This window comes from Marmota flaviventris, chromosome 8, assembly GCF_047511675.1.
Source record: "Marmota flaviventris isolate mMarFla1 chromosome 8, mMarFla1.hap1, whole genome shotgun sequence".
Classification (NCBI taxonomy): Eukaryota; Metazoa; Chordata; class Mammalia; order Rodentia; family Sciuridae; genus Marmota; species Marmota flaviventris.
In genome coordinates this window covers 135,118,066-135,144,805 of record NC_092505.1, presented here as the reverse complement: position 1 = coordinate 135,144,805, position 26,740 = coordinate 135,118,066, and the positions used below count along the sequence as shown (strand labels likewise).

The 26,740-nt window shown below is 38.6% G+C and overlaps 1 protein-coding gene across 1 annotated transcript; it reads left to right on the top strand.

The window, feature by feature from the left end:
* The first annotated feature begins 1,425 nt into the window (after positions 1-1,425).
* Fbxw12 (F-box and WD repeat domain containing 12) lies at positions 1,426-25,174 on the top strand. The gene is given in 11 exon segments (XM_071614945.1): positions 1,426-1,516; positions 2,120-2,156; positions 2,363-2,523; positions 3,636-3,754; positions 17,687-17,890; positions 18,440-18,598; positions 19,522-19,662; positions 19,665-19,716; positions 20,765-20,943; positions 21,102-21,235; positions 25,072-25,174. Coding segments are annotated over 11 exon segments (1,380 nt in total).
* Positions 25,175-26,740: the final 1,566 nt, after the last annotated feature.

Below are 26,740 nucleotides of genomic sequence, written 5' to 3'. Positions count from 1 at the left end.
ATCTCAGAAGGAAAAATATGGTCTCATAGTCACTATGTTTGTATTTGAATAAACTAATGGTTTTTTAGTCATCATTTTCCATTCCAAATTCTTTAAAAAGGACATTTAATTGTCCCTGAACAATCCAAGCTGGTTTTGGCTAATGGAGCAGATAACGTTGTAGAAAAAAATAGTACTCCTAAGAACCACCACTGTGGATCAGGCTGTGGGAAAATATTTAAAGTAGAGAAGTCATCACTACTGGGCTTCATAGAAGGACACTGTCTTACTCAGTTCAGGATGCTATAACAAAGTACCATAAATCAGTTGGCAGATAGACAACAGAAATTTATTTCTCACTATTCCTGAGGCCAGAATTCTAAGATTGGGGTGGCAGCATGCAAGATTCTGGTAAGGATTCTCTTTTAAATTACATACTACTGATTTCTTGCATCTTCACATAGCAGAAAGAGATCAAATAGACCTCCAAGGATTTTTTTAAAATGACACTAATCCCGTTAATTAGAACTCCTTATGACATAATTGTCTCCCAAAATTTTTTTTCTTTTCTTTTTTTTTCTTTTTATGAGAGAGAGAGAGCCGGGGGGATGGTCTCACTAAATTGCTCAGGGCCTTGCTGACTTGCTGATGCTGGCTTTGAACTTGCAATCCTCCTGCCTCAGCCTCCCAAATCACTGGGATTACAGGCATGCACCACCACACCTGGCCCTCAATATATGAATTTTTGAATTTTTGAGGGACACAATATTCATTCAATGACATCCTATGTATAAAATACTGAAAAGAGTTGTCAAATTCTTGACAGATATGTAATTATAGAAATTTGCATCCCAGGGACAGGCACTGACTGTAAGAGCCTTATCCAACAAGGCCTACTTAGCAAAGATCTCTATGGAAACATCTGTTTGAATCATTCTTTCAGTGATTCCCTCCTGTTAGAAAGGTAAATTCACAAAAGCGGAAACCTAGAAGCTGGGTTGGCACTGAGAGATTGGTGTTGCTAACCAGATTCCGTGTAAATGTGGCAAACAGATTCTCTACCCTAGTAATTTGGAACAACTAAACAGGTGCCACCTAGAAAACTAAATCTGCCCAATGTAATTATGTTAATTAACATTTCCTAGAGATTCCTTGCAAGGTCCATCTAGGCCTGCCCCCAGTCCTATACTTCTAATTCAAAAGTTGTGTTCATCTAAACAATGAACATCACTAAAAAGTGAGTTTAGATAGGGATACCTACAGCTGAGTGGATCTGGCCCAAGGGAAATACCAAACAAAGTGGAGGACAGACTGGGAGTCTGCCCACCTGCAGTTTGTTTCAATCAGAGCCAGATGGGCTGTGGGTGGAAATCCTTCCAACTGCTACAGACTTCAGCCAAAGCTTTAAATTCAGAGTGAACTGGATATGGGCTAGTGCCATGTAAAATGGAGATTGAGTTGCCTGATGTGCCCTTGGTGAAAATCTTCTCCTATCTGGATGCCTTGAGCTTGCTACAGGCTTCGCAAGTGAGCAAGGTAAAGGCTCCAGTCTCTCTACTGCTTTGACAGAATTGACCAGCTTCCTGCCCACACTCCTCTACCTTGTCAGACCCCTTCCACCTCTCAGCCTCAGCCATGGATCTTGGCTACCCCAGCATTACACCCACACAGCCTTCCTTCATTCCTTAAGTTTACTTTGTTCAGATCCACCCACTTAGCTCTGATACCAGTATCCCTAGAATCCATTCACTTCTCTTAACCAGTTGTGCATCAGTTTGCAGAATAGCAAAATACTTTGAGGGTTTGGGGGTAGTCCTCATTCACTGAGTGCCTCACATTCTGTTAAATGGAAAGGATAAGCTGATACACAGGACTTATTTTGACTAAATGATCCTTGAGGTTCCTATTTCAAGTCCTAGAAAATCACTTCTTCCTCAGAACTCTCACAGGAATATGGAGTGCCTGGATTAGCAATGATAGGTCTCTGCTGTTCCTACTTCCCTCTCTCCAGACTGGGAAGGCATTGAGAGCTGGGATTGTGTCAGATTAATCTTTGTGGGTCCAGGCCCGAGAATAAATGCAAGCAGAAGAGAAGCCAATGTTTGTGTATTGATTGCTTATCCATTGCCTTCTCTCTCATATTGGAATAAGGTTGCAGAAAGTGATTTGCTATGGAGGTGAGTAAGAAAAGGGGGAGAGTAAGGTGGGAAGGAAAGAGGAGGCCATCTAATTGTGTGTTTGCGCTGTGTACTTTGGTCTGTGTGCATCTGTGTTGTGGGAGGCCCATAGAAAGGTTAGCATGAATATAGGGCTCATATGACAACAGTGGCTCTGAGGAGATGAGCTGAGGGTCACCTGATAGGATTATGACTCCTGTTTCCAGGAGGATGTGTCTAAAGAAATGGCACTTCTGCAACTTCACCTATGAGCACCTGGGCACACAGACATGGAAGCAGTTATTCCTCCACCAAACAAAGCAGGAGCATCGGATGGCATGTGCACAGCCAGAAGACTTTATCTACAAAGAAGCAGCTGGGAACCTTGGTATGCCTTGGAGAAGCATGATAAACTTGTTTTCAGAGGTCTACTCTATTTTTCCCCATATGCAGTTTTGTGTACTCATTCAGTGAAAGGGAAAGGGATTAAAATTTAATGTGCCTGGGTTGCTGTGATAGCCACATCACCAGTGTTCCTGCTTCCTGTGTCTGAACAGAATGAAGGAACCAGAGTGATTGTTTCACAACATAAAATAGGGCTCTACTACTCTCTTTTTCCAAAAGTTTCTACCTGTCCTAGAAAAAATATTTGGGGGGGCGGAATTAATGGATAAACTCCTAAATAGCAAAGGCTCTACTGTTCATTTTATCCCTGATACCTCTTTTAATACTTGTAACAGTTCTCTGAAGAGTTTTTTAAAGAGCATTATAGTTGTACATGGTAGTTGGGTTCATTCTGACAAAACCATATATACAAAGAATTTTATTTTAATCCCCATTCCCCCATCTCTTCTCTTTCTCCCTCCCTCCCCCTATTCTCCTTCCTCTACTCATCTTCCTTTTGTTCATTTATTTATTTGGTTGGTTTTTGGTACTGGGGATTAAACTCAGGGGCATTCAATCACTGAGCCACATCCCCAGCCCTATTTTGTATTTTATTTAGAGACAGGGTCTCACCGAGTTGCTTAGCACCTCACAGTTGCTGAGGCTGGCTTTGAACTCACAATCCTCCTCTCTCAGCCTCCCAAGCCACTGGGATTACAGGCATGTGCTACCACATCCAGCTCATTTATTTTTGATTGGTACTTTCTATATATTCATAAAGGTGAAATTCCCTTTGGTACTTTTATATATGCCTATAACATGATTTTTCAAATTTATTATATATTTTCATGGAGAGATTCTAATATCCATGAATCTATGGATTAATTCTAATACCCATTAATCTATGGAAACAGATTAAAGAGAAAAAGTAAGTTTTCCAATATCTCCTAATCACCAATTACCAATCTATAACAGGACCCCATATTTGACTGACTCTAAAGCCCAGTTTCTGTCTTTTCCATAATTGCTACCCAGAAAAGCTTAAAATTATCTTTATTTGGTTTGAATGATCCCTCTATTATCTGGTGGCCAAGTAGTGTCTATGTTTCCTTCCAGGAATCTTGGGACCAGTGGCTTATGTCTCAGGAAGTAGATTCACACTAGATGAACAAGGGAAGTCAATCATTTGTATTGTGTCTTCAATGCGCAAACTTTATACCTGGGATGTGCAAGAGGTGAGTCAGGCAAAAATAATACATACCTGTGACATGTGAAATAGTGCTGAGAGGAAAATGATACTTGGAGTTGATAACAAAGTTTCAAGACATCTTTTCTTTTTTAAAGTTCATTTTTTGGGGTGGGGGCTGGGGATGTGGCTCAAGCAGTAGCGTGCTTGCCTGGCATGCATGCGGCCCAGGTTTGATCCTCAGCACCACGTACAAACAAAGATGTTGTGTCCGCCGAAAACTAAAAAATAAATATTAAAAATTCTCTCTCTCTCTCTTTAAAAATAATAAAGTTTGTTTTTATTGGTGCATTATAATTATACATAATAGTGGGATTCATTATGCCATATTTGGACATGCACATGACATAATTTGGTCAATCACATTCCCCAGTACTTTCCCTTTCCCTCCCCTCCTTCCTCCTCTGATCTGCTTTCTCTATTCTACTGATCACCCTTCTATTATTATTTTAATTAGTGCATTATAATTATATATAAAAGTGGAATTCATTATGGTGTAATTATATATGGATATATATACACTGATTTGGTAGATTTCATTCCCAGAACTTCCTCATGCCCCACCTCTCACCTTTTCCCCTCCCTAATCCCCTTCTTCTGCTTCACTGGACTCCCTTCTATTTTTATGAGATTTCCCTCTCCCCCGCCCCCACATTTTTTTTTTAATTCTTTCCCTCCCTCTCTTCCCTCTTTCTTTGGAGAGAGATTCTGTCTTTGAGTTTGAGCCTGGCTGATTTCACTTAGCATGATGTTCTTCAGTTCTATCCATTTACCAGCAAATGACATAATTTCATTCTTGTTTATGGCTGAATAAAACTCCATATGTTTTATATATACACACACACACACACATATATATATATGTATATGTATATAAACATCATTTTATTTGTTTAAGGTGTGGATATACTTTATTATTTCAAAGACAAATGGGTTGGACCCAACAGCTTGCTCTTAAATATTAAGCACACATACTTTTTTAGAGTATTATAGTTATATATAATAGTGGAGTTCATTTTGACACATTCATAATATATCATAATTCATAATGACACATTCATAAATTTCTCTCCTCTTCCCTCCCCTCCTTCCTCCCCCTGACTCCCCTTCTCTACTCTATTGGTCTTCCTTCTATTTATTTATTTACTTATTTTGTAATTGGTACATTATAATTATTGTTCTAATTTAGATATGAGATGTCCTCCAAAAGCTCCTATTAATGCAGGAATATTCATAGGTAAAATGATTATGAGACTGTCACCTAATCAGTTCATCCTAGTTTGAATAGACTGACTAGATGGTAACTATAGGTAAGTGGAATGGCCTAGATTAGGTAGGTGGATCACTAGGGGCATGCCCTGGAAGGGTGCATCGTCCCTGTGGTCCCTTCCCCCTCCCTCTCTCTCTCTGCTTCCTCACTTTACAGAGAGTTGTTTAGCTTTTCTCCACTGGGCCCTTCCCCCATGATGTGCTGCCTCACTTTGGTCCCAGAGCCATGAGTTGGCTGCCTGTGGACTGAGACTTCTAAAACCATGAGTCCCACATAAACTTTTCTTCTTCTAAGTTGTTGTCAGGTATTTTGGTCACAATGATGAAAAAGCTAACTAGCCGGATGTGGTGGCACATGCCTATAATCTCAGAGGCTTGGGGGCTGAGGCAGGAGGATCACAAGTTCAAAGCCAGCCTCAGCAATTTAGCAAGGCCCTAAGCAACTTAGCGAGACCCTGTCACTAAATAAAAAAAATTTTAAAAGCCTGGAATGTGGCTCAGTGGTTAAGCAACCCTGTGATCAATCCCCACACACCACACAAAAAAAGAAAGAAAGAAAGAAAAGGAATGCTAACTAAAACAGAATGCATTGTGATATATTCATACATGTGCATAGCATAATGTGGTCAATTTCATATGCCAGTTTCTCCCCTTTTCCTCCTCTCCTCCCTCACCCTTTCTCCCCTGTTTCTATTTTACTGCTCTCCCCTGTTTTCATGAAATATTCTTTCTTATTTCTTTTTTTCCTCTTTAGCTTCCACATATGAGAGAAAAAGTTCCACCCTTGATTTTTGAGCCTGGCTTATTTCACATAACATTATGTTCTCCAGTTCCATTCATTTACCAGCAAATGACATAATTTCATTCTTTATGGTTGAGTAGAACTCCATTTGTGTGTGTGTGTGTTTGTGTGTTTGTATGTGTATGTTTATCCATTAATTGTGTGTGTATGTGTGTGTGTGTGTGTATCCCTTCATCTGCTGATGGACACCTGGGTTGGTTCGATAACTTGGCTATTGTGCCTTGTGCTGCTATAAACATTGATGTGCATATATCACTATAGTATGCTGATTTTTAGTTCTTTTGGATAAATGCCAAGGAGTGAGATAGCTGGTTGTTCCATTCCTCGTCTCTATTCAGCTTTCCAAAGTGATTGCACCAACAATGCATAAAAGTATCTTTTTCCAGCCAAGTACCGTGGTGCACACCTATATTCCCAGCAGCTCAGAAGGCTGAGGTAGGAGGATCACAAGTTCAAAGCCAGCCTCAGCAAAAGCAAGGAACTAAGCAACTCAGTGAGACCCTATCTCAAAATAAAATACAATATAGGGCTGGGGATGTGGCTCAGGGTTTGAATGCCCCTAAGTTCAATCCTTAATACTCACCCGCCAAAAAGTATCTTTTTCCATGGATGAGAGGGTAATATGGTATGATATCCATCACCACATTGATTGCCAGGGTTGATTTGACTGATCTGGCTGGCTAAGCAGGTGTTCCCTTCCTTTCCCCAACACTTGTTTTTATCACATTTTTCAAGAATCAGTTGGCTGTAAATGCATGGAATTATCTGGGTTCTCTATTCTGTTCCCTTGGTGTATGTATCTGTTTTTATGCCAATACTTGGGTTTTTTTTATTGTTTGGTTTGGGTTGGGTTGGGTTTTATTTGGTTTGATTTTGTTATTGTTGTTTTGGTACTATGGCTCTGTAGTATGTCTTGAAATCAGGTATTGTGTGATCTCCAGCAGTTCTCTTTTCACACAAGATTGCTTTGACTATTGTGGGTCTTTTATTCTTCCAGATGAATTTTAGTATTGTATTTTCGGGTTCTGTGAAGAATGTCATTGGTATTTTGATGGGAAGCATTGAATCTGTAGATTACTTTGGGTAGTATAGGCACTTTAGCAATAATAATTCTTCCAAACCATGAAGTTTTTCCATCTTTTAATGTCTTCATCTTCAATTTGTTTCTTCCATGTCTTAAAATTTTTCGTGCCTGGCTATTGTGAATGGGATTGCTTTCATGATTTCTTTCTCAGCAAATTGATATATATTGGTATATGGACAAGCTACTGATTTCTATGTTGATTTTGTATCCTCCTACTTTACTGAATTTATCAGTTGTAATGGTCTTTTGGTGGAGTCTTCAGGTGTGTATTTGTGTAGAATCATATCATCCACAATCGGGGATAATTTGACTTCCTCCTTTCCTATTTATATGTCTTTTATTTCTTTCTCTTGCCTAATTGCTCTAAAATTTCTAGTACTATGTTAAATAAGAATACTAAGAGTGGACACCCTTGTCTTATTCCTTAAATAAACAAGTTTTACCCCATTCAGTATAATGTTGGCTATAAGCTTGTCATATATAGTGCTTACTATGTTGAAGTATGATTCTTCTCTACCTAATATGTTCAAGGATTTTTATCATGAAAAGATATCAAATTTTATTGAATGCTTTTTTTCTGCATCTATTTAGGTGATCATATGATTTTCATCCTTGATTCTGTTTGTGATGTCTATTAATTTTCATATGTTGAACCATTCTTGATTCATATTAGTTTTCATGAAACCAATTTGACCATGATCTATGATATTTTTGATGTCCTGTTGAGTTTGATTTGCTAGTATTTTGCTGAATATTTTTTCATCTATGTTCATCAAGTATATGTTCTCACAGTTTGAGAAGCATTGTGTTAAATGTTTGGTAAGCCAGGCTCAGTGATGCTCATCTATATTCCCAGTGACTCAGGAAGCCAAGGCAGGAGGATCACAAGTTCAAAGCCAGCTTCAGTAACTTAGTGAAGGCCTAAGTAATTTATATAGCCCTTATTATGTTGAAGTATGCAAGACCCTGTCTCAAATTTTAAAAAATAAAATAAAAAAGGTTGGGGATATGGCTCTGTGTTTAAGCACACCTGTATTCAGTCCCTGGTAGAAAGAAAGAAAGGAAGGAAGGAAGGAAGGAAGGAAGGAAGGAAGGAAGGAAGGAAGGAAGGAAGGAAAAGTTAGTTGAATAAGAGGCTAGAGTTGTAGTTCAGCGATAGAGCATTTGCCTAGAATGCACAGGGTCCTAGGTTCAATCCTCAACCCTACCAAAAAAAAAAAAGTTTAGTAAAATTCAATACTGATGCCTTCTGGTCTGGATTTTTCTTTGCTGGAAAACTATACTACTGGATTCAATTTCATTTATTGTCATTGGTCTATTCAGGTTTTTTATAGCTTCTTACTTCAATTTTGGTAAGCCATATAGGTCCATAAATTTGTTTATTTCCTTTAGATTTTCCAATTTTTAGCAGCTTTTCAAAATAATTCCTAATAATCTTTTAAAAGTCCAAATGTCTATAGTATCAGTTGTAATATCTCCTTTTATCTCTAATTTTATTTACTTGGGTCTTCTTATATGATCTCTATCTCTCTAAGATTTGACAAATTTATCTTTTCAAAGAACCAACTCTCTTTCATTGATCCTTTGTATTGTTTTTAGGACTCTATTTCATTTATTTCTACTCCGATCTTTATTATTTCTTTCCTTCTAATTTTGAGTATGTTTTATTCTTGCTTTTCTAAGATCTTGAGATGCATAATTATGTTTACATTTTTATTTTAAATCTTCCTCTTTTTTAATTTAAGCACTCAGTGCTATAAACTTTCCTCTTAGTACTGCTTTTGCTGTAAGACAGGTTTCTGTATATTGTTTCCATTTTCATTTTTTTCAAGGAATTTTTTTAACTTCCCTTCTGACTTCCTCAATGACCGCTATTTGTTCAAAAGTGTGTTGTTCAGCCTCCATGTATTTGTATAATTTCTAAAGTTTTCCTTGCTGTTGATCTCTAGTTTTATTCCATTATAATCAGAAAAGATACAAGATATGATTTCAAATTTTTTAATTTAAGACTTGTGGCTGACTACAGAAATTTCCATGTGCTGACAAAAAGAATATTATTCCACAGCTGTTGGATGGAATGTTTTCTAAATGTCTGTTAAGTCTATTTGATCTATATTTAGTTTAATTCGGATGTTTCTTTGTTGATTTGGTGGCCGGAGGTAGGATCTGAATGATCTATCCATTGATGAGAGTGGGATATTGAAATCCCCTACTATTATTGTATTGAAGCCTATCTCTTCCTTTTGGTTTATTAGTGTTTGTCTTATAAAACTGGCTGCTTCATTATTAGGCATGTAGAGATTAATAATCATCATATCTTCTTAATTAACTCAGTAATCATTATATAGTGACCTTCGTGGTCCCTTCTTATTGTTTTTGTTTTAAAGTCTTATCAGATACAAATATAGCTATTTCTACTTATTATCACATTCCATTTTCTTGGAATATCATTTTCCATCCTTTCATTTTCAGCCTGTGTGTGTCCTTATTGAGAGATGAGTTATATGTATGCAACATATCATTTGGTATTGTTTTTAGTGCATTCAACCAGACTATAACTTTTAACTGGAAAATTAAGACAGTTTACATTCAGAATTATTATTGAAAGGTATGGACTCATGCCTGTCATTTTGTTGATTTTCTTCTGGTTGCTGAATATTCTGTTTCTTCTTTCTTTAATCACCTTTGTGGTTTGATTTATGTTCTGACAATATTTGATTCTTTTCTGTTTACTATTTGTGTATCTACCCTTCTAGTGGTATTTATATTTTCACTTGCTATCATGATGCTAGTTCTCTTTCTTCCACTTCTGGGTATAGGACTTCCTTAAGCATTTTTTGTAAAATTGGTCTAGTGGTTAATTTTCTTTAGTTTTGATTATCTTGTAAGGTCTACTTCTGCTTCAATTCTGAAGGATAGCCTTGCTGAGCATGGTAATTTTGATTGGCAGTTATTTTCTTTCAGGATTTGAAATATATCACTCCATGGCCTCCTCCTGGAATACATCATTCCCTGCCTTCCTCCTCAGTTTCTACTGATAAATCTGCTCTTAGTCTAATGAGGTTGCCCTTAAAAGTGAAGTGGCACTTTTCTCTTGAAAATTTTAAAATTCTTTCTTTGTCCTGTAATTTTGACAGTTTGACTATAATATGTCATGGTGAGGAGCATGTCTACTTGAAGTTGTATAGACATCACATGCCTCAGTGTCCATGTATTTCCCAAGATTAGGGAAGTTTTCTGATATTGTTTAATTGAAGAGGTTTTCTGTGCCCTTAACTTTTTTTCTTCCCCTTTGAGGAGAAAATGCTGAGATAAACATTTGATCTTTTAATGGTGTCCCAATGATCTTGGATGCTCTCTTCATTCTTATTTCTGATTTATTTCTTTTTTAAAAAAATACTTATTATTTTTAGTTGTAGTTGGACACAATCTCTTTTATTTTTACATGGTGCTGAGGATCGAATCCAGGGCCTCACACATACTAGGCAAGTGCTCTACCGCTGAGCCACAAACCCAGCCACTCTGCTTTATTTCTGAATGTAATATTTCAAAAGACCTGTCTTCAAATTCCAATGTCATTTCTTCCACTTCTAATCTATAGTTGAAGCTTTCAACTGAATTTTTTCTCCATTTCCAATATTTCTAACTAACTGGGTCTTTTTAACCAAAAAAAAAATCTCTCAATCTCTCTCTCTCTCTCTCTCTCTCTCTCTCTCTCTCTCTCTCTCTCTCTCTCTCTCCCCACCCCGCCCTCCTGATTTTCTTAATCACATCCTGCATTATCTCCCTAATTTTGTTTCACTTGTTGTCTGTTTTCTGTTGTAACTTATTCAGCTTTCTTAAAATTAATCTTTTGAATTCTTTTTTTTTTTTTTTTGAAGCACCAAAAACTAATTTATTTAAGAACTTTGACCAGGTTATGGAACAATAATAATGGATAATCACAAACTGGGTGACCTGGGAATAGGAATGGAGATAGGATCCTTAAGAGATGGGAAGGGGGAGAAAGATCATCAGAAAAGAAGAGGAGATAGACTCCCTGTAAGCTTGAGGGTGTAATTCTTGACACATTCTGCCCTTGACTCCAGAGGCTGCCTGCTGTTTATCTGTTTTCACAGGTTAGAGTTACCTGTTATTTGCTATTCTCTCTACAGCTCTCCAGAGACCCAACCACAGCAGGCACAGGGAGAGAAACATTCTCCAGTCCAGAGGTAGCATCAGTAATTTTACCTTCAGACTGAAGCTCAGTATAAAAAATAAATAAATAAATAAATAAATAAGGCTACAAAGCTTAGATTCCAAATGTTGACTCATCATTAAATCTTTTAAAAGAATTTTCATGGCTCTTTTTTTCCTAGAATCAGAGAAACACTCCATTTTATACTATAAACTTTTACCAAGACAAAGTGCACACTAGTGCGTAGGTTCGGTAGTGCAGGCTCCCATCCCGCTGCCCCGGTTCACGCCTGCATTCTATAAACCTGTAGGAATCCCACCTAACAGCTTTTCTCAGCAGTGTGAGTTGTTAATATGTTATGTAGCATCCTCCCTTGATGACAAATGGGAATTGATGGATAAATAGCCCTGGCAGGGGAACTCTGAGGTGTCAGCTATGGTGCTGTAATAACCACATTTTCTAGTTTCTGTATTCGGTGCTTAGATGCTTAGACCTAGGAGTCTTTGCTGACTCCAGAAAAACCGTCCCTCCCAGGGCTACCCAGTTCCTAGTGATAGGAGAGGACTTAACCTGCAGATGCACTTGTCATATGCAAACCAACCCATCCAGAACCCATGCCTTGGTCACCACCTTTAGATGATCTCACTGGCTCCCACTCTAGGCCATTATCCACCTGCCCAAATCACCCCAAGGCCAAGTACCAGATGACTGAGCCCTCTTGCCTTAGGATCTGCCCAAATTATCCAAACTAGCCCACTACCAGCCTGCTCCTTCCCTGCCCATTACTTCCCACGGAAACCACAAGAAAGTCTTTCGCCCATGTTTTCTCCTGACTCCTTGGCCTCCTGACCAACCTGGTGCTTCCCTAGGTGGCCTCTCTGGGGTGGGACCTATCCCCTCCTCTTGAGATCTGCGGGTGTAACAAGTTACCTTTTCATCATCTCCTGATCTTCCAGCCTTGTCAGACCTGAATAATAACTAAACCTACGTTTTAAAGCAACCATCTCCCACACTTCTCCAATGAGTTTGAGCCCCAGGTATCCAAAACACTCATCTGCTCCACAGCTTTTGAATTCTTTATCAGGAATCTAGCCACTTAACTATCTTTGGAATAGTTACTAAAGAGTAACAATCTTTAAGAGGTGTCATATTACCTTGCTTTTTCATATTTCTTGTGCTCCTACATTGAGATTTGCACATCTGGTGAAATGGATACTTCTATCATTTTTATGGGATGGCCTTCTTATTATGCAGCTTTCTCCTCAAGATGAATATTCCAGAATCTGTTTGTTATGCTGAATTTATCTCCAGCTGGGTACTATAATGTAATTTCCTTGTAGCTTCTTGGGCTATGATAGGTCAATTTGGGTACAGTGTACTGTATCAGAGTCAGACACTGTCTCTGTGGGTCATGCATGAGTGGGGGCTCAGTAGCAGTTCAGGAAGATATTGTGTAGGTAGCAGAGTGTGTGGGGTGAAAGCTGTGTAATTACTCTGACAATGGAGTGACAGCCCCTATCAGGTGGAGGGAGTTTTCTCAGGCACTGATCATAATTCTGTTACTTGAATGGGTCTCTGGTATTCCATTAGTGAGAAGGGGCCTGAAGCACTTGTTATCTAATGAGATACTGGTGTGAGGCCAGGTGCTTCATGGGTAGAGGCAGGAAAGGAATCCCTGTACCCTTCTGTGCAGTCACACCCAGGCTTCCCAGCACCATATGTCAGACCAGGTATGGGGGCAACAGATGCAGCATACCTGCACAGGTAAAGTCGGGGCAACTGAGCAGGTTACCTGCATAAGTGCAGTGAAAGCAAATGTTTTGTGATTCCTCTGTACTGCTACTATAAGCAGAACCTACCAAGAGCAAAACCTTAGACACCCCCCACAGCTGTGCATACTTAAGGATAGGGCAACAGCCAGGGGCATTTCTCCCCCTGATTCAGTTGTAGTATCCACCAGGGATCAAGCAGGAGTGGATCATGGCTGGAGTTGGGTAAAATTCCTCTCAGCTGGGGTGCTTGAAGGATAAAAGGAGAGCAGAACACACTGGGCTTGGTGGCACACGCCTGTAATCCCAGCAGCTCAGAAGGCTGAGGCAGGAGGATCAAGAATTCAAAGCCAGCCTCAGCAAAAAGCAAGGCCCTAAGCAACTCAGTGAGACCCTGTCTCTAAATAAAATACAAAATAGGGCTGGGGAATGTGGTTCAGTGGCCAAGTGCTCCTGAATTCAATCCCCAGTACCGAGAGAGACAGAGAGAGAGAGAGAGCAATACAAGGTCAGCATAGAGCAAAGACTCTTTTCAGACCTTCTTTGGTGTGCATCTTGGAGCATGACTACATTTGGAGCTGCAGTAATGTTGTTTAAAACGGCCCCAACACCCCTCTGTGGGTAGGAGAGCAATAGACTCTCAGAGCTGTTTATCCACCTTGTTATTTGGTAGGCACCCTTGCATGGTTCTGGGAGAAGGGTGGCAGGAACTATGCAGGCAACTTCCTTCAGTCCTGGCAAACATGTGAAACCGCAGAGGCCAAGTTCCTGGCCTCAGAGGACACACTCCCCATCCCCCAATTCTTATAGAGGGCACCTCCTGTTCCCCTCCACATCATAACACCCATTCCCCACTGAGGAGTGCTCTCAGCAATTTGTGTCAGCCACTCCACCAAGCCAAGTCTAGTTCATGAGGCAGTCACCCCCTGAGACAATGCAGTGGAATGTCTGTGGGATCCTAGAAATGAGAATATTGCAGCAGTTTCTGACTCCTAAAGCAGTCCAAATTCAGACACTAGGTCCCTTCTCAAGATGGCTTCTATCTGCAGCATTCTTGGTTCACTGGGATATAAAGTGAATTCCTTTTCCAAAGCCAGACTACTGTAAAGATCTCAGTACAATTGTATATTTAGGCTGTAAGACTGCCAGGGCCATGAAACTTTGCCAATATCTGAACTGATAGAGTTTGCTGGAACTTTTTTACCTTCATTCCTTCAGAGGGGAGATTAACCCTCCTCCAGACCAGAATGTCAAGTAATGAGATATTTTCTCTTGCTATACTGCCATCTCAGGTCTCTGGACTTAACAAGGTTTCCATCTTTCTACTGTTGAATTCCAGTGTTCCCCTGTCACCTCAGTCTTCACATATACACCTGTTGCTTTAGTTCTTCCTTGTGAAAAAGCAAATGAATGCTGGGTACCTCTATTCAGCCATCTTCTCCCCCACCCCCAACCACCCGCTGTTGTCTCAGGAATTTGCTTTTCAATATGTATTTCTATTGTTTAAACTTGTATAAGTTCTTATTTTCTACCAGTAACACAAAGTGACTTCATGAAATAATCTTTTGGTGTTATGTATCTTCATTACCTTTTTACTGCCTCTTTGTCAATGATTGGCATTTGTTATGTTGGCTTTTGCAGAAAATTATCTCTAACTGATTTCCTCAAAGGTGTATAAAGTTCTTGTGAGAATTAACAAGGTAGTGCAAGGAACACTGGATTGGGAGTTGGAAGACTTCAAAGTGGGTCCCCAATTATTGTATTTTCTTGGATTTTTCTATTTGTATTTCTCTCTCCCTTTCTGGAAAAAAAATGTGTAATGACTCTTAAATCCCAGGGTCTTTTGAAGTATGATAAGTGCCCTCTTACAAATATTTACAGAGAAATTTTAAAACTTTCAGAAGGGTATCTCTTAGGTGACTTTTTCTAGATGATGCCAGTCATCATATCCCTGAGAACATTTAAGCAGCCCAATGATCAGACAGCAAAGAATCCTGACATCCTGCCAACAGCAAACACCAACTTTCAATTATGCTTGTTTTTGTGGTGACGGGGATTGAACCCAGGGCCATGTGCATGCAAGGCAAGCACTGTACCAACTGAGCTATATCTCTAGCCCAACCAACTTGCAATCATATGATTGTGTCATCTTGGCAGCAGATTCTCCAGCCCCAGTCAATCCTTTAGCCAATGACTTCTACAACCTCATGAGAGACTCTAAGCCAGAATGACTCAGTTAATCCATTCTTCGCTTTTTAATTCACAGAAACTGTGTGAGATAATGAGTATTTATTGCTTTAATTCTCAATGTTATTTGTTATATAACAATTTATAACTGGTATAGTCTTTAGAACCTAGACGCAGAGTGCTGCTATAACAAAAACCTAAAATGTAGAATAAGCTTTAGAACCAGGCAGTGGGCATAAGTTGAGGAGACTCAGAAGAGACAGTTGAGTTTTAAATGATTATCAAAAATCTCATAGCTTTCATGAGAGCTTCAAGGAAAATATAAGAAATATTATTAGACAATGGAGAAAATGGGTCCTTGTCATAGTGGCAGAAGTTTAGCAATAGTGTCACCCATGTAAAGTGAAAAATTAGAAAATGTATCCAACAAATTGAATAATGTTGCTAAAGACATTTCCTGGCAGAATTCTCAATGCTGACCATTTTTGCTGCTCATAGTAAAATGCAAGAGAAAATAAAGCAGTTAAAGTAATGACTTCCAAATAAAGGTGAGTTAGGAATTACTGGTTTTGAAAATCCACAGCCTCTTCAGATGGAAAATGATGCTAAATCAAGTAATAGGTTCCAAATGAAGATCAAATCAGAAAATCATACTACAAAGATAAAACCAAAGGAATGGTTGCAAATTTCTTTGATATATTTCAGAAATAAGCAAGGAAGTGCCTTGGAGAATTGTTAAGTCAATGAGACTTATAAGAACCTTAAGGCATTATCCTCAGTAGCCACAGCAGAATACCAAGATATAAAAGGATAAAAGGATTCATCTCAAAGACATGTGAGTATAGTTGTATAGTAGCAAAAACTCCAATAAGGCTCTTAAAAACCCACAAAGTTTTTCAAAGAATGACACTGGAAAAAGAAAAAACAATGACATTGGCAGAAACATTGCCAAATTGAGTTTAAAGGGGAAATACATTACAAATATATTTTACAAAGGAGAAGCAGGCTTTAGTTCCCAAAACTTTTACAGGCAGGAAGTAGGCTCCAAAAACTACTCAGCTATAAATTTGGCCCACTGTACATGGTGGACAGAGGACAGAACAAAGAGCCACAATGAATCTTTCTTAAGAGCTTGACTCCTAATCAGCAAACTACCAGCATATTCTCTATTGAATTTTAAAAGTTCTGTTTACCAGTGGTTTATTGGTGCTTCCCATTCTATTTTTCCATTTTCCACTTTTTTAAATGGCAGTGACTATCATCCTATGTGTACCCTGCCCTTGTATTGTGGGGACATGGAGGATAAATAACTTGTATATTTAGTTCAAAGATTTCACATCAAAATCAACTGAATCTTTACCTGTACCTAATGTATACCTGTATCTAATTAAACAATGAGATCTGAGATTTTTCAATGATGCTGTAATTAATGAATTGGAAGGTGGTGAGTGTATTTTCATGTGGGAGGAAAATGAAATATTAGGGTCCACAGGGTGGACTATGGCAGCCAATCTCTAAGATGGCCCCAACATCTTTGCCCCATAGTATTCATGATCTTGTGTTTACTGCCACATTGAATAGGGCTGACCTACGTAACCAATAAGATGTTGTAGAAATAATGGTGTGTAACTTCTGAAGCTGTACCATGAAAGACACTTATACTAGGGTCACTGGCTCTTAGAATAGCCATAATATGATGAAGACAGATAGTCAAGCAGACTTATAAAGATTGTGTGGTGAGGTACAGAGGACTCCTGCCAGTATTCAGCACCAAATTGCTGGCCATGTGAGTTAGATATTTTGAAAATGAAACTCGACTGCAACCTCATGAGAGATCCAGAACTAGAACTACCTTCTCAAGCTGCATCTGAATTTCCAACCCAACAGAAATGGATATTTAAAAAGCATGTTGATTTAAGTCACTAAATATTGGGATGGTTTATTACATGGCAATAGATTACTAGCACCAGAAAGGTAAATTGTTATAGTGTAATCAAGTAAAGATTACATTTGAGAAGGATGAAATGGTTATTAAATAAATCAAGGACAGTTTGGAGGGGGGCTTAGAAATTGGTTACCTTGAATTATAACCAAGTGGTTATAATTTACTAAATTCACACACATATTTGTTTTTATATGATATACCTCACAATTTTAAAAAGACTAAAGAAAAGTCTGCAGAAGTAACAATTTCTTCTGTTTTGTTTGCAGTGTAAAATTTTGATGATAGAATAATTATTTTCATGATGATTGATACATTTTGAACTCCTAGAATTCCCAAGACAGAATTCTGTTTCGAAACGTAATAACAGCCCCAAAAGAAGCCACGATAGGAGGTAACTTGCTGGATGTTGCAAGTTGGTTAAGAGGCAGAACTGATTAGAGCACAGAGTCTGATCATTCTTTATGTTCTTCACATTCTGAGTTCCTGCCTCTGAGCACAATGCATAGTTCCTGTTTTCATATTCACTCCCACCATCAAATAATTGAGATGTTTAGGATCTTGATGTCCTTTTCCCAAAAGCAAGAAATGGGTCTGGGTTGGGATAGGGTTCCAAGTAAGCATTAGCAGAATGAAAACACAATGGGTATGAAGAGTTCCTGGAACACCAAATGTTGCTCTTGCTCTCTAGGGCACTATGATCTGGTCAAGCCCAGTACAGCAGTTCAATATCACCAATTTGGAGACCCTCCCTCAGATGCATCTCGCGATCACTGCAGATATGGGAGAAAACAAGTGGAACTGTCGTGACAGGGATCCTCTGGCTACCTGCGCAATGGCTCAAATCTGTTTTTCCTTGAATGCTTTTCTCACAAAGGATGGGCCATTCCTGATGGTAAGTGAGCCCCACACCTTAAGTGGGTGCACAAAATAAAATTCTTGCTGCTGCTTTGAAGACACTGAGGTCCTATTACTGTCATATCTCGATCTGTCTTCTACCCTAGGAGTTGATCACAAAATACCAATGATTTTTGACCATAAAAACCTGCATTCCATTTTGACTTTTGACCTACCTCATGTATATTTCCCCAGCCATAATTCTATGGGGAAAATAAAGTCCCTGAATTATGTTGTATCTCTGTCTCTTCTTTCAGTGTACATTGTTGTCCATGAACTTGGGCAGGGACAGTGGAGAGTAAGATGTGAATTTTGGCAAACATTGAGAAGAAAATAGTGCCAAAGTGCCTATAAATAACTGTCCCTGGCAAGAGTGTTTGGGGGCTTAGGAAATTTTATTCCATAGTATTATCCCAACAATTTTGGGAGGCAAGCTGATCAGAAGTTTGGATCTCCAATAAATGACTGAAGAAATGGCAGTATATATTGAGTACTTTAGGATATCACATCTTTTTCTGTTGACATGGTGGTGATGCTTTGGTTGCAGGTGGGTGATTCTGATGGTAACATCCACACATTTACAATACCTGAGTTAAGGGATATTTCTGAAGTCCATGCATTTCAACATAGCATTGATATTCTACACTGCTCTCCTGACAAGAAATGGGTCTTTTCATGTGGGATACATCAACATATTTTTTCAAAGGTAGGTGCTGTTCTGTGAACTTCAAGTTTAGGATAGGAGGGTCAAGCATTAGGAAGATCAAGTTGGGAAGTATCTGAGGAACTGCAGGGCCAGCAAGGAATTGGCATAGTGCTCCCTCCTCTCTAAGGAGAATCTGTTCATAAGCAGAATCTGCTCAAATAGTCAGAAAACAATATTTCTTTAAGCAGAATCTGCTCAAATAGTCAGAAAACAATATTTCTTTAAGCAGTAGTATCCAGTTGCAGTGACAAATGTTTATTAATGGAAATATGTTCATGAAACCTAAAGGAAAGTGAAAGGGAGATCCAAAAAAAAAGGAGGGGCTGGGATTGTGGCTCAGCAGTAGAGCGCTCACCTAGCATGGGCAGGACCCGGGTTCGATCCTCAGCAGCATATAAAAATAAAGGCATTGTGTTGTGTCCATCTACATCTAAAAATAATAATTTTTTTAAAAGTATCTTTAGTGAGCTTGTTCACTTTTGCTTTCCAAATTTTTATCTACCTTGGTTAGAAAGTAGAGAAGTCCAAGAAGAAATCTATGTATGTCTCTTAGAGTTACCCTAAGGAAGTCTTTGGCCTCTGAGCAGGCCATCTGTAGCATGGCACCTTGACTAGTTTTCCAAGAAGGGAAAATTGATATAACCACCTCATTTTGATCAGGAGTCCAATGTGGCAAGATGATTTTGTAACCCTTCAGCCTTGCATCAAGGACTCCATTCTATCTGTGAACATCCTGGTAAGATAAGAAGACAGTGAGCTCCTCTTTATACTTTGGAGTGGAAGCAGTAATTGTTTAACCTTTCCTAAGAGGCAGAACAGAGCTTTGGGCATAGGAGGAGAACTCTTACAGTGGCTTGTCTGGAGTCCCTCCTATACTGAGATTCTCTACCTTCCCCCTTCACCCGATTTCACTCTCTCCTTAGATTTTTTTCACAGAGTGTTTATTGAGACCATCAGAACATAGCACCCCCCTGTATTTCACTCTCCCATTTGCATCATGCAACAGAGGCTGCTGGACTCCAAGGAGAGAAAACGGGATACCACTGATGTACCGGAGAGGTTCCCACAAAAAAAAACAGGATTTACCACTTTTGATCTAACAACAGAAAGCCCTGAGGGTTAAAAAGTCATTCCAGGTAGATTATGCAACATTAGAAATACTTGTTTCTATTCCTTATTCCGCATGCACTCCTATTAAGCTACAAATAGACATGAAGAGGTTGGTCTATGTAAAGGGACCAGAGAATTTCCTTAGCTGGGTGTGACCCCGTGCCTATTTGACTCTTATTCATGCTGATCTCTTAAGTTCACCCTGCTCTTTGGGGAAGAAACATTTTGATTTCTATTATGTTTTAGGGCCTGGGTTCCAATGCACATTTCCAGTAAAGGCTTCTTTTCAATGTTTAAGCTATTATGTATTGTCCATAATCTTCTGTTCCTATGTCAGGGTACCTATTATCTTGGTGGCATGGATTTGTCAGGCCACTTCATTGTCCTCGCTGGACTGGAGTTCCATGGAAGTAGGAAGTATGTTTTTTTTTTTTTACTCAATGCAAGATTATCTGTCTTATTCCTTAAGAATAAAACATTCAGGGTCACTCCAGGTGAATTGGGCTGCACAAAATAACCATACATGAGATAGAGATACCTTTTTCTTTGGGGTCCTGTGACGGTTCCTCTGACCTTAAAGGTCTGCAGAAAGAACACAAGTGAGCACGTGCTGAACCCTTTTATTGAGGAGAAGCCATTCAAATGAGGCAAGGGGTCAGGTTTCAGGGGGGTTGAGTCTAGCTTCATGATGTTTGCTGTCAGCAGATTGATATCTAGGAAGGCCATCCACAAAGGCAGAGCAAAAGAAGGGGACACACAAAGGGCATTTCCATGGAATATTCTATCCCAAACAGGGCAAAGGGGTAAAATCACAAAGGAATAGGTGAGCATAGCTCAATCCACGGGGCAACATGCCTATGTCTGAAGACGCATTCTCAAACTTCCGGGACTGGGGCAACATCCAGGTCACTACAAGATGTAGTGATGGCCAGAGCCTCTCTGCTCAGGGAAGGAGAATGTGAAATCATTCAGACTGGCTGCCCACAGTTATTGTTCTAACTAAACAATTTGCCTATAATATGTATATGTGTGTATGTGTGAGTTATACGAAAACAGCACATCAGATTGCAAGTTTTCTGTTGCCAGTTCATATAGACAGCCCTAATTGGATGGGAGTCAGTGATGGAAGTATTATTGTTGTTGAGAGTGGGCCATACCTGTTCCTCTTCACCATTAATGGCCTCATGCTAGAACGATGTGAGGGCCACCAGAGCATCATCAGCAACATATGGGTGGTACATACGATGCTTCTCTCTCTCTCTCTTTTTTTTTTTCCATGTCAGGGATTGAACCCAGGGCCTCACTCTGTCACTGAGCTGTATCCTAGTCCCTTTCCCTATTTTTTGATCTGAGCTTGACTCATTATCCATTCACTCTCAGGTGTCCTTTGAAGGATTCTCTCCATATCCTTGCAGCATCCATGGATTGTTCTTTACATGTGTACATGTGGGAAGAGGGAGGCTATTACCCATATCTCAAGAAGTGCTGTCACCTGGAATACCTGGGGAACAGTCTGACACCAAGCTGGTAAGCCCTGTTTTGTGACAAACTTTTCTTGTGGATTCTTATTTCTACATAAAAATAAATGAAAGGATAATAGGTTTTTGAAATTCTTTGTAGATAAATATATGAATAAACTTATAATTGGAAACAGAATTGCTGGGGTTGTAGCTCAGTGGCAGAGCCCTTGCCTAGCGTGTGTGAGGCAGTGGTTTTGATCCTCAGCACTACATAATAAATAAATAAAATAAAGGTATTGTGTCCATCTATAACTAAAAAAAAAAAATTTAAGAGAGAATTGGTAGTTCTTGGAGTCACGGTACTTGCAATAGACATAAAAAGACTTTCCAAAATGGCACTCAATTTTTATTTCCACAAGCAGTAAGTGGAAGATTGGATACTCAATATCCTATTTTACCTGCAAAATTTGGGCCTTTTATTTTTTTAAGTTTATCAGTCATTTGTGTTGCCTCTTTGTGAGCTGCCTTTACTTCTACTTTGCTATTTTCCTTTTGGAGTGCTTGCCTTCAGCAAAGATGTCTCCTTAAAATTTTACACATTGCCAGGCAAAGTGGTGCATGCCTGTAATCCCAGTGGCTCTGGAGGCTGAGGCAGGAGGATTGTGAGTTCAAAGCCAGCCTCAGCAATGGCAAGGTGCTAAGCAACCCAGTGAGACCCTGTCTCTAAATAAAATACAAAATACGGCTGGGGATGTGGCTCAGTGGTTGAGTGCACCTGAGTTCAATCCTTAGTACCCAAATAAATAAATAAATAAATAGTACTGTCTCAATTTTTTTTATTACTAGTATGTAGAAATACAAGTGTCTTTTATATATTAACTTCGTCCTGCAAACTTGCTAAACTTATTTATTCTTTATTCTAACAGGTTTTGTTTTTTGTTTATTCTTTGTGGGGGACAGATTTTTGGAGGGGTTTTGTTTGTTTTGTTCTGTTTTTGTGGTACTGGAGATTAAACCTAAGGGTATGCTACCTCTGAGCTAGATCCCTATCCTTTTTATTTTTTATTTTGAGACAGGATCTTGGTAAGATACTGAGGCTGGTCTTGAACTTTTGATCCTCCTGGCTTATCTTCCTTTGTCACTGGGATTACAAGTGTCTGCCACTGTTTCCAACATCTAATATATTTCATTTCTATTTGCAGATAAATTATGGGAGGTTTCTAGGTAGACAATCATATTATATTAATAGAGACTATTTTCTCCCATTCCAACATGTGCATTTACTCCCTAATCCTGCTTTACTGTTTTGGCTATAACCTTCAGCACAATGTTGGAGTAGATAAAAAGTGTTCAGTCTTTCACTATTATTATATTCACCATTTTTTTTGTAGATGCCATTTATGGGATTAAGTTCTCTTGTAGTCCTAGTTTGCTGAGAGTTTTTGTCATGAATAAATGTTGAACTTTTCCAAATGCTTTCCTCACATAAATTGTGATAAGCATATGGGTTTTCTTCTTTAGATTATTGGTAGGGTAAATTATATTAATTAACTTCCTTTGTTTTGATCAGGACATAAAACTTTATTTTTAAATCCATGATTCACAAATAATTGTATATATTATGTATGTCTTCATGTATGTATACATTTGTATATAATTAAATCAAACTAATTAACATATTCATCACCTCACATAATTTTTTGAGATGAGAACATTTAAAATCTACTTTTGGAAATTTGCAAAGAATTAATTACTACTAACTGTAGACATCAATAATGCACCAAAGATCTCCAAAATTTATTCCTGTCTAAAACTTTGTACGTTTTGACTACATTTTCCCATTCCCCTTCTACACCCCACACTCAATTGCCATTCTACTCTCTACTTCAATGAGTTCAGTTTTGTTCTAGATTCTATATATAATTGAAATCAAACAGTATTTGTCTTTCTGTATCTGGTTTGTTTCACTTAGCATAAATGTCACATAGTGACATGATGAATCCATGCTGATTCATCTTGGAGTCACAGCACTTGCAATAGACATGAAAAGACATCAAAATAATGACAAACATCCTTATTTTCCTGAATAGTATTCCATGTATATATATATACCACATTTTCTTCCTTAATCCATTGATGTACACTTAGGTTTAACCCATATTTCGGATATTGTGAAGAATGTCTCAATGAACAAGGGAGTACAGGTATCTCTTAACTTATCTCCATTCCTTTGGATATATACCCAGAAGTAGATTACTATATCATATAGTAAATCTATTTTTAATGTTTTGAGGAACTTCCATACTGTTTTCCACAATAATGTACCAATTTACAGTTTCAACCAACACTTTACAAGTGTTCCCTTTTTTTCCACACCTTTGTCAACACTTGTTATCTTTAGTCTTTTTGACAATAGCCATTCTAACAAATGTGAGGTGATACTTGTATTTTAATTTCCATTTCTTTGATGCAAAATATTAAGCATTTTTTCTTATATTTGTTAGCTATTTATATATGTGTTTTGGGGATAGGTCTATTCAGGTCATTTGTCCCTGTTTTTCATAGGGTGATTTATTTTCTTATTGAGTTATTTCAGCTCTATTATCTATTTGGATATTAGTCACTTATCTGATATATAATTTGCAAATATTTTCTCCCAATTTGTGGTTTTTTCTCTTCACTCTGTTAATTATTTCCTTTGCTATGCAAAAACTTTTCAGTTTGATGCAATACCATTTTTCAATTTTTGCTTTTATTGCCTCTGAGTTTGGAATTTTATCCAAGAAATCTCTGACCAGACCAATGTCATGGAGCTTTCACCCTTTATTTTCTTCTAGTAGAGTTTTACACTTTGGGGTTTTATATAAGGTGTGAGATAGATCTAATTTCATTCTTCGGCATATGGATATCCAGGTTTCCCAATACTAATTATTAAAGAGCCTGTTATTTCCCCATTATGTGTTCTTGGCAACTTTGTCAAAAATGAGGCAGGAGGATTGCGAGTTCAAAGTCAGCCTCAGCAATGGCAAGGCACTTAGCAACTCATTGAAACCCTGTCTCTAAATAAAATACAAAATAGGGCTGCGGATGTGGCTCAGTGGTTGAGTGCCCCTGAGTTCAATTCCTGGTACCCTCGCAAAAAAGATTAACTAACCATAAATGTGTGCTTACTTCTGGGCTCTAAATACTACCTATTTCATTGATTGATGTGTCTTGTTTTTATGCCAATACTATGATCTTTTGATTACCAGATCTCTGTGTAATGTATTTTGAAACAGTATTGTCATATCTCCAGATTTGTTCTTTTTGGTCAAGATGGCTTTGACTACTGAGAAATCCATTGTCATTCAAATCTGTCATTCTATAAAATGTGCTATTCTCTGATTTAAAGTTATTTTCTTTGTCTTTAGTTTTCAGAGACTTGATTATGATGTTTTTAGTGTGAATTTCTTAAGAGTTTAACGTGTTTGGGTTTGATCAGCTTTTTGAATCTGTAGATTTACCAGTTTGGGGATTTTTCTTTTGTTTGTTTTGTTTGTGCTGGAGACTGAATCTAGGGACTTGTGTATGCAATGTATGAGGTCTAGCACTGAACTGTACCCCAGCTCCTTAGGAAGTTATTACTTGTCTATGCATACTCGAGAGAAAGGGGATACCACTTCTACTTACCATAGTACAAAGGTGGTCAACAAGGCTGTAACCCCATGAGCAGATTGGGATTGCTACTCCTTCAGATGATACTCAGTATAACTTGGCTGGATCTATGCAGTTACTCAATATTTAAGAGTATGATTAAAGAACCAATTGGGAGAAATACTTATAGTTTTGTTGGGTTCTAATTTAATATCAACAATGGACATATCTAGTTTCCATTTCACCCACTGATCTTGTTTCTTCTGCCAGCAGCCAGGTCTCCCGGGCAATATGTGATAACATGAGCATAGTACGCGTGGTGTCAAGAGCTCATGAATCCAACATTCTGGTGATAAATATTTTGAATGTGTAACATGGAAACCAATGGAGTTAATTTTGCATCCTCATCCTTCTCCTTGATGTAGTAAAGATAATTCTGTTTGCAAGACCAGAATGATGATTTAAATGCTATTAAGAAATGGTTATATATATAGTGAATTAGACTCATGACAGATGTTATGAACAGGCGCTATACAAATAGAGTGTGGAGCAAAACATCCTTTAGAATGCAAATAAGGTAATAAAATGCAAATAGTCATAGATACACAGTTCCAAACAATTCAAGGGGAATATGTTATGGGGAAGATTTTCAACTGTAAACTTAGATTGACACAGATTCTTTCACTTTTAAATCAGCCTCAATCCATGTTCTTGCCTATAAACAACCACACACACACACACACACAAAAAAAAAAAAAACCTTTGTCAAATCTGAGCCAAAAAACAAAGTATTAAAAAGACATAGAGGTTAATATTTAATGACCTACCTGACAGCTGTTCAAAGTAGATATGATGGGCTGGGGCTGGGGCTCAGCAGTAAATAACTTGTCTAGCACGCGTGAGGCATTTGGTTGATCCTCAGCACCACATAAAAATAAAAGTATTCATCTACAAATTTATTTATTTATTTATTTATTTTGAGACACTGTCTCAAAATAAAGAATTCCTTGTGTGTGTGTGTGTGTGTGTGTGTGTGTGTAAAACAAATGTGACCCCACTAAGAATGTCATTTATCATAAAGGCAGATGGTTTGTCTTTTTTGAAAAAAGACATATCAGGCATGGTGGAGTACACAAGTTCAAAGCCAGCCTGGGCAACTTAAGACCCTGTCTCAAAATTTTAAAAAAGGGCTGGGGATGTAGTTCAGTGGTAAAGTACCCCTGGGTTCAATCCCCAGTACTATTTAAAAAATAAAAAGGAACTGTGCTGGATACAGTGTAATTCCAGCAGCTCTGGAGGTTGAGACAGGAAGATCATAAACTAGGGAACTTAGTGAGATCCTGTCTCAAAGTTAAAAAAAAAAAAAAAAAAAGGGCATGTGGGGGGATCCAAGATGATGGAATAGAAGAGAAACTGTTTCTGGCTGCTCTGTGCATGAATCCAAGGAAGCAGTCAGGCAGCTTCTCCACAAGGTCTCCCTAGACGGAATACAACATCTCAGAGCATGCGACAGGACCCCTATACAACAGATTTTCACAGAAACAACCAGTGCTGCGACTACCTATGCAGAAAGCAGAGCCTCTGTGTTCCACTAAGACTCCAGACTCCAGACCCAAAGCCCGCAGTTCGAGCATACACACAGCTCTCAAGCGGCGGCGTAGCAGAATCACTAAATCGGCACCTCTGCAGAACTCTAGACTGCGCTCCACTCCCACGCAGGTCACCTGACTGCGTTCTAGCCACAGCACAAGGACATCCCAGCTACCCCCACCTCACCAGACACCCAGGTGCTGGAAGCAGACCAACTCCATTTTGGAAAACCTTTCTCACCATTTTTTGGTGGGCATGGGTGCAGATCTCCAACTGAAGAGGTACCTGGTTTCTAACTCCCCCTCCCCCCATCTGCAAAAACTCGGCACAGTGACTACCCAGCACAAAA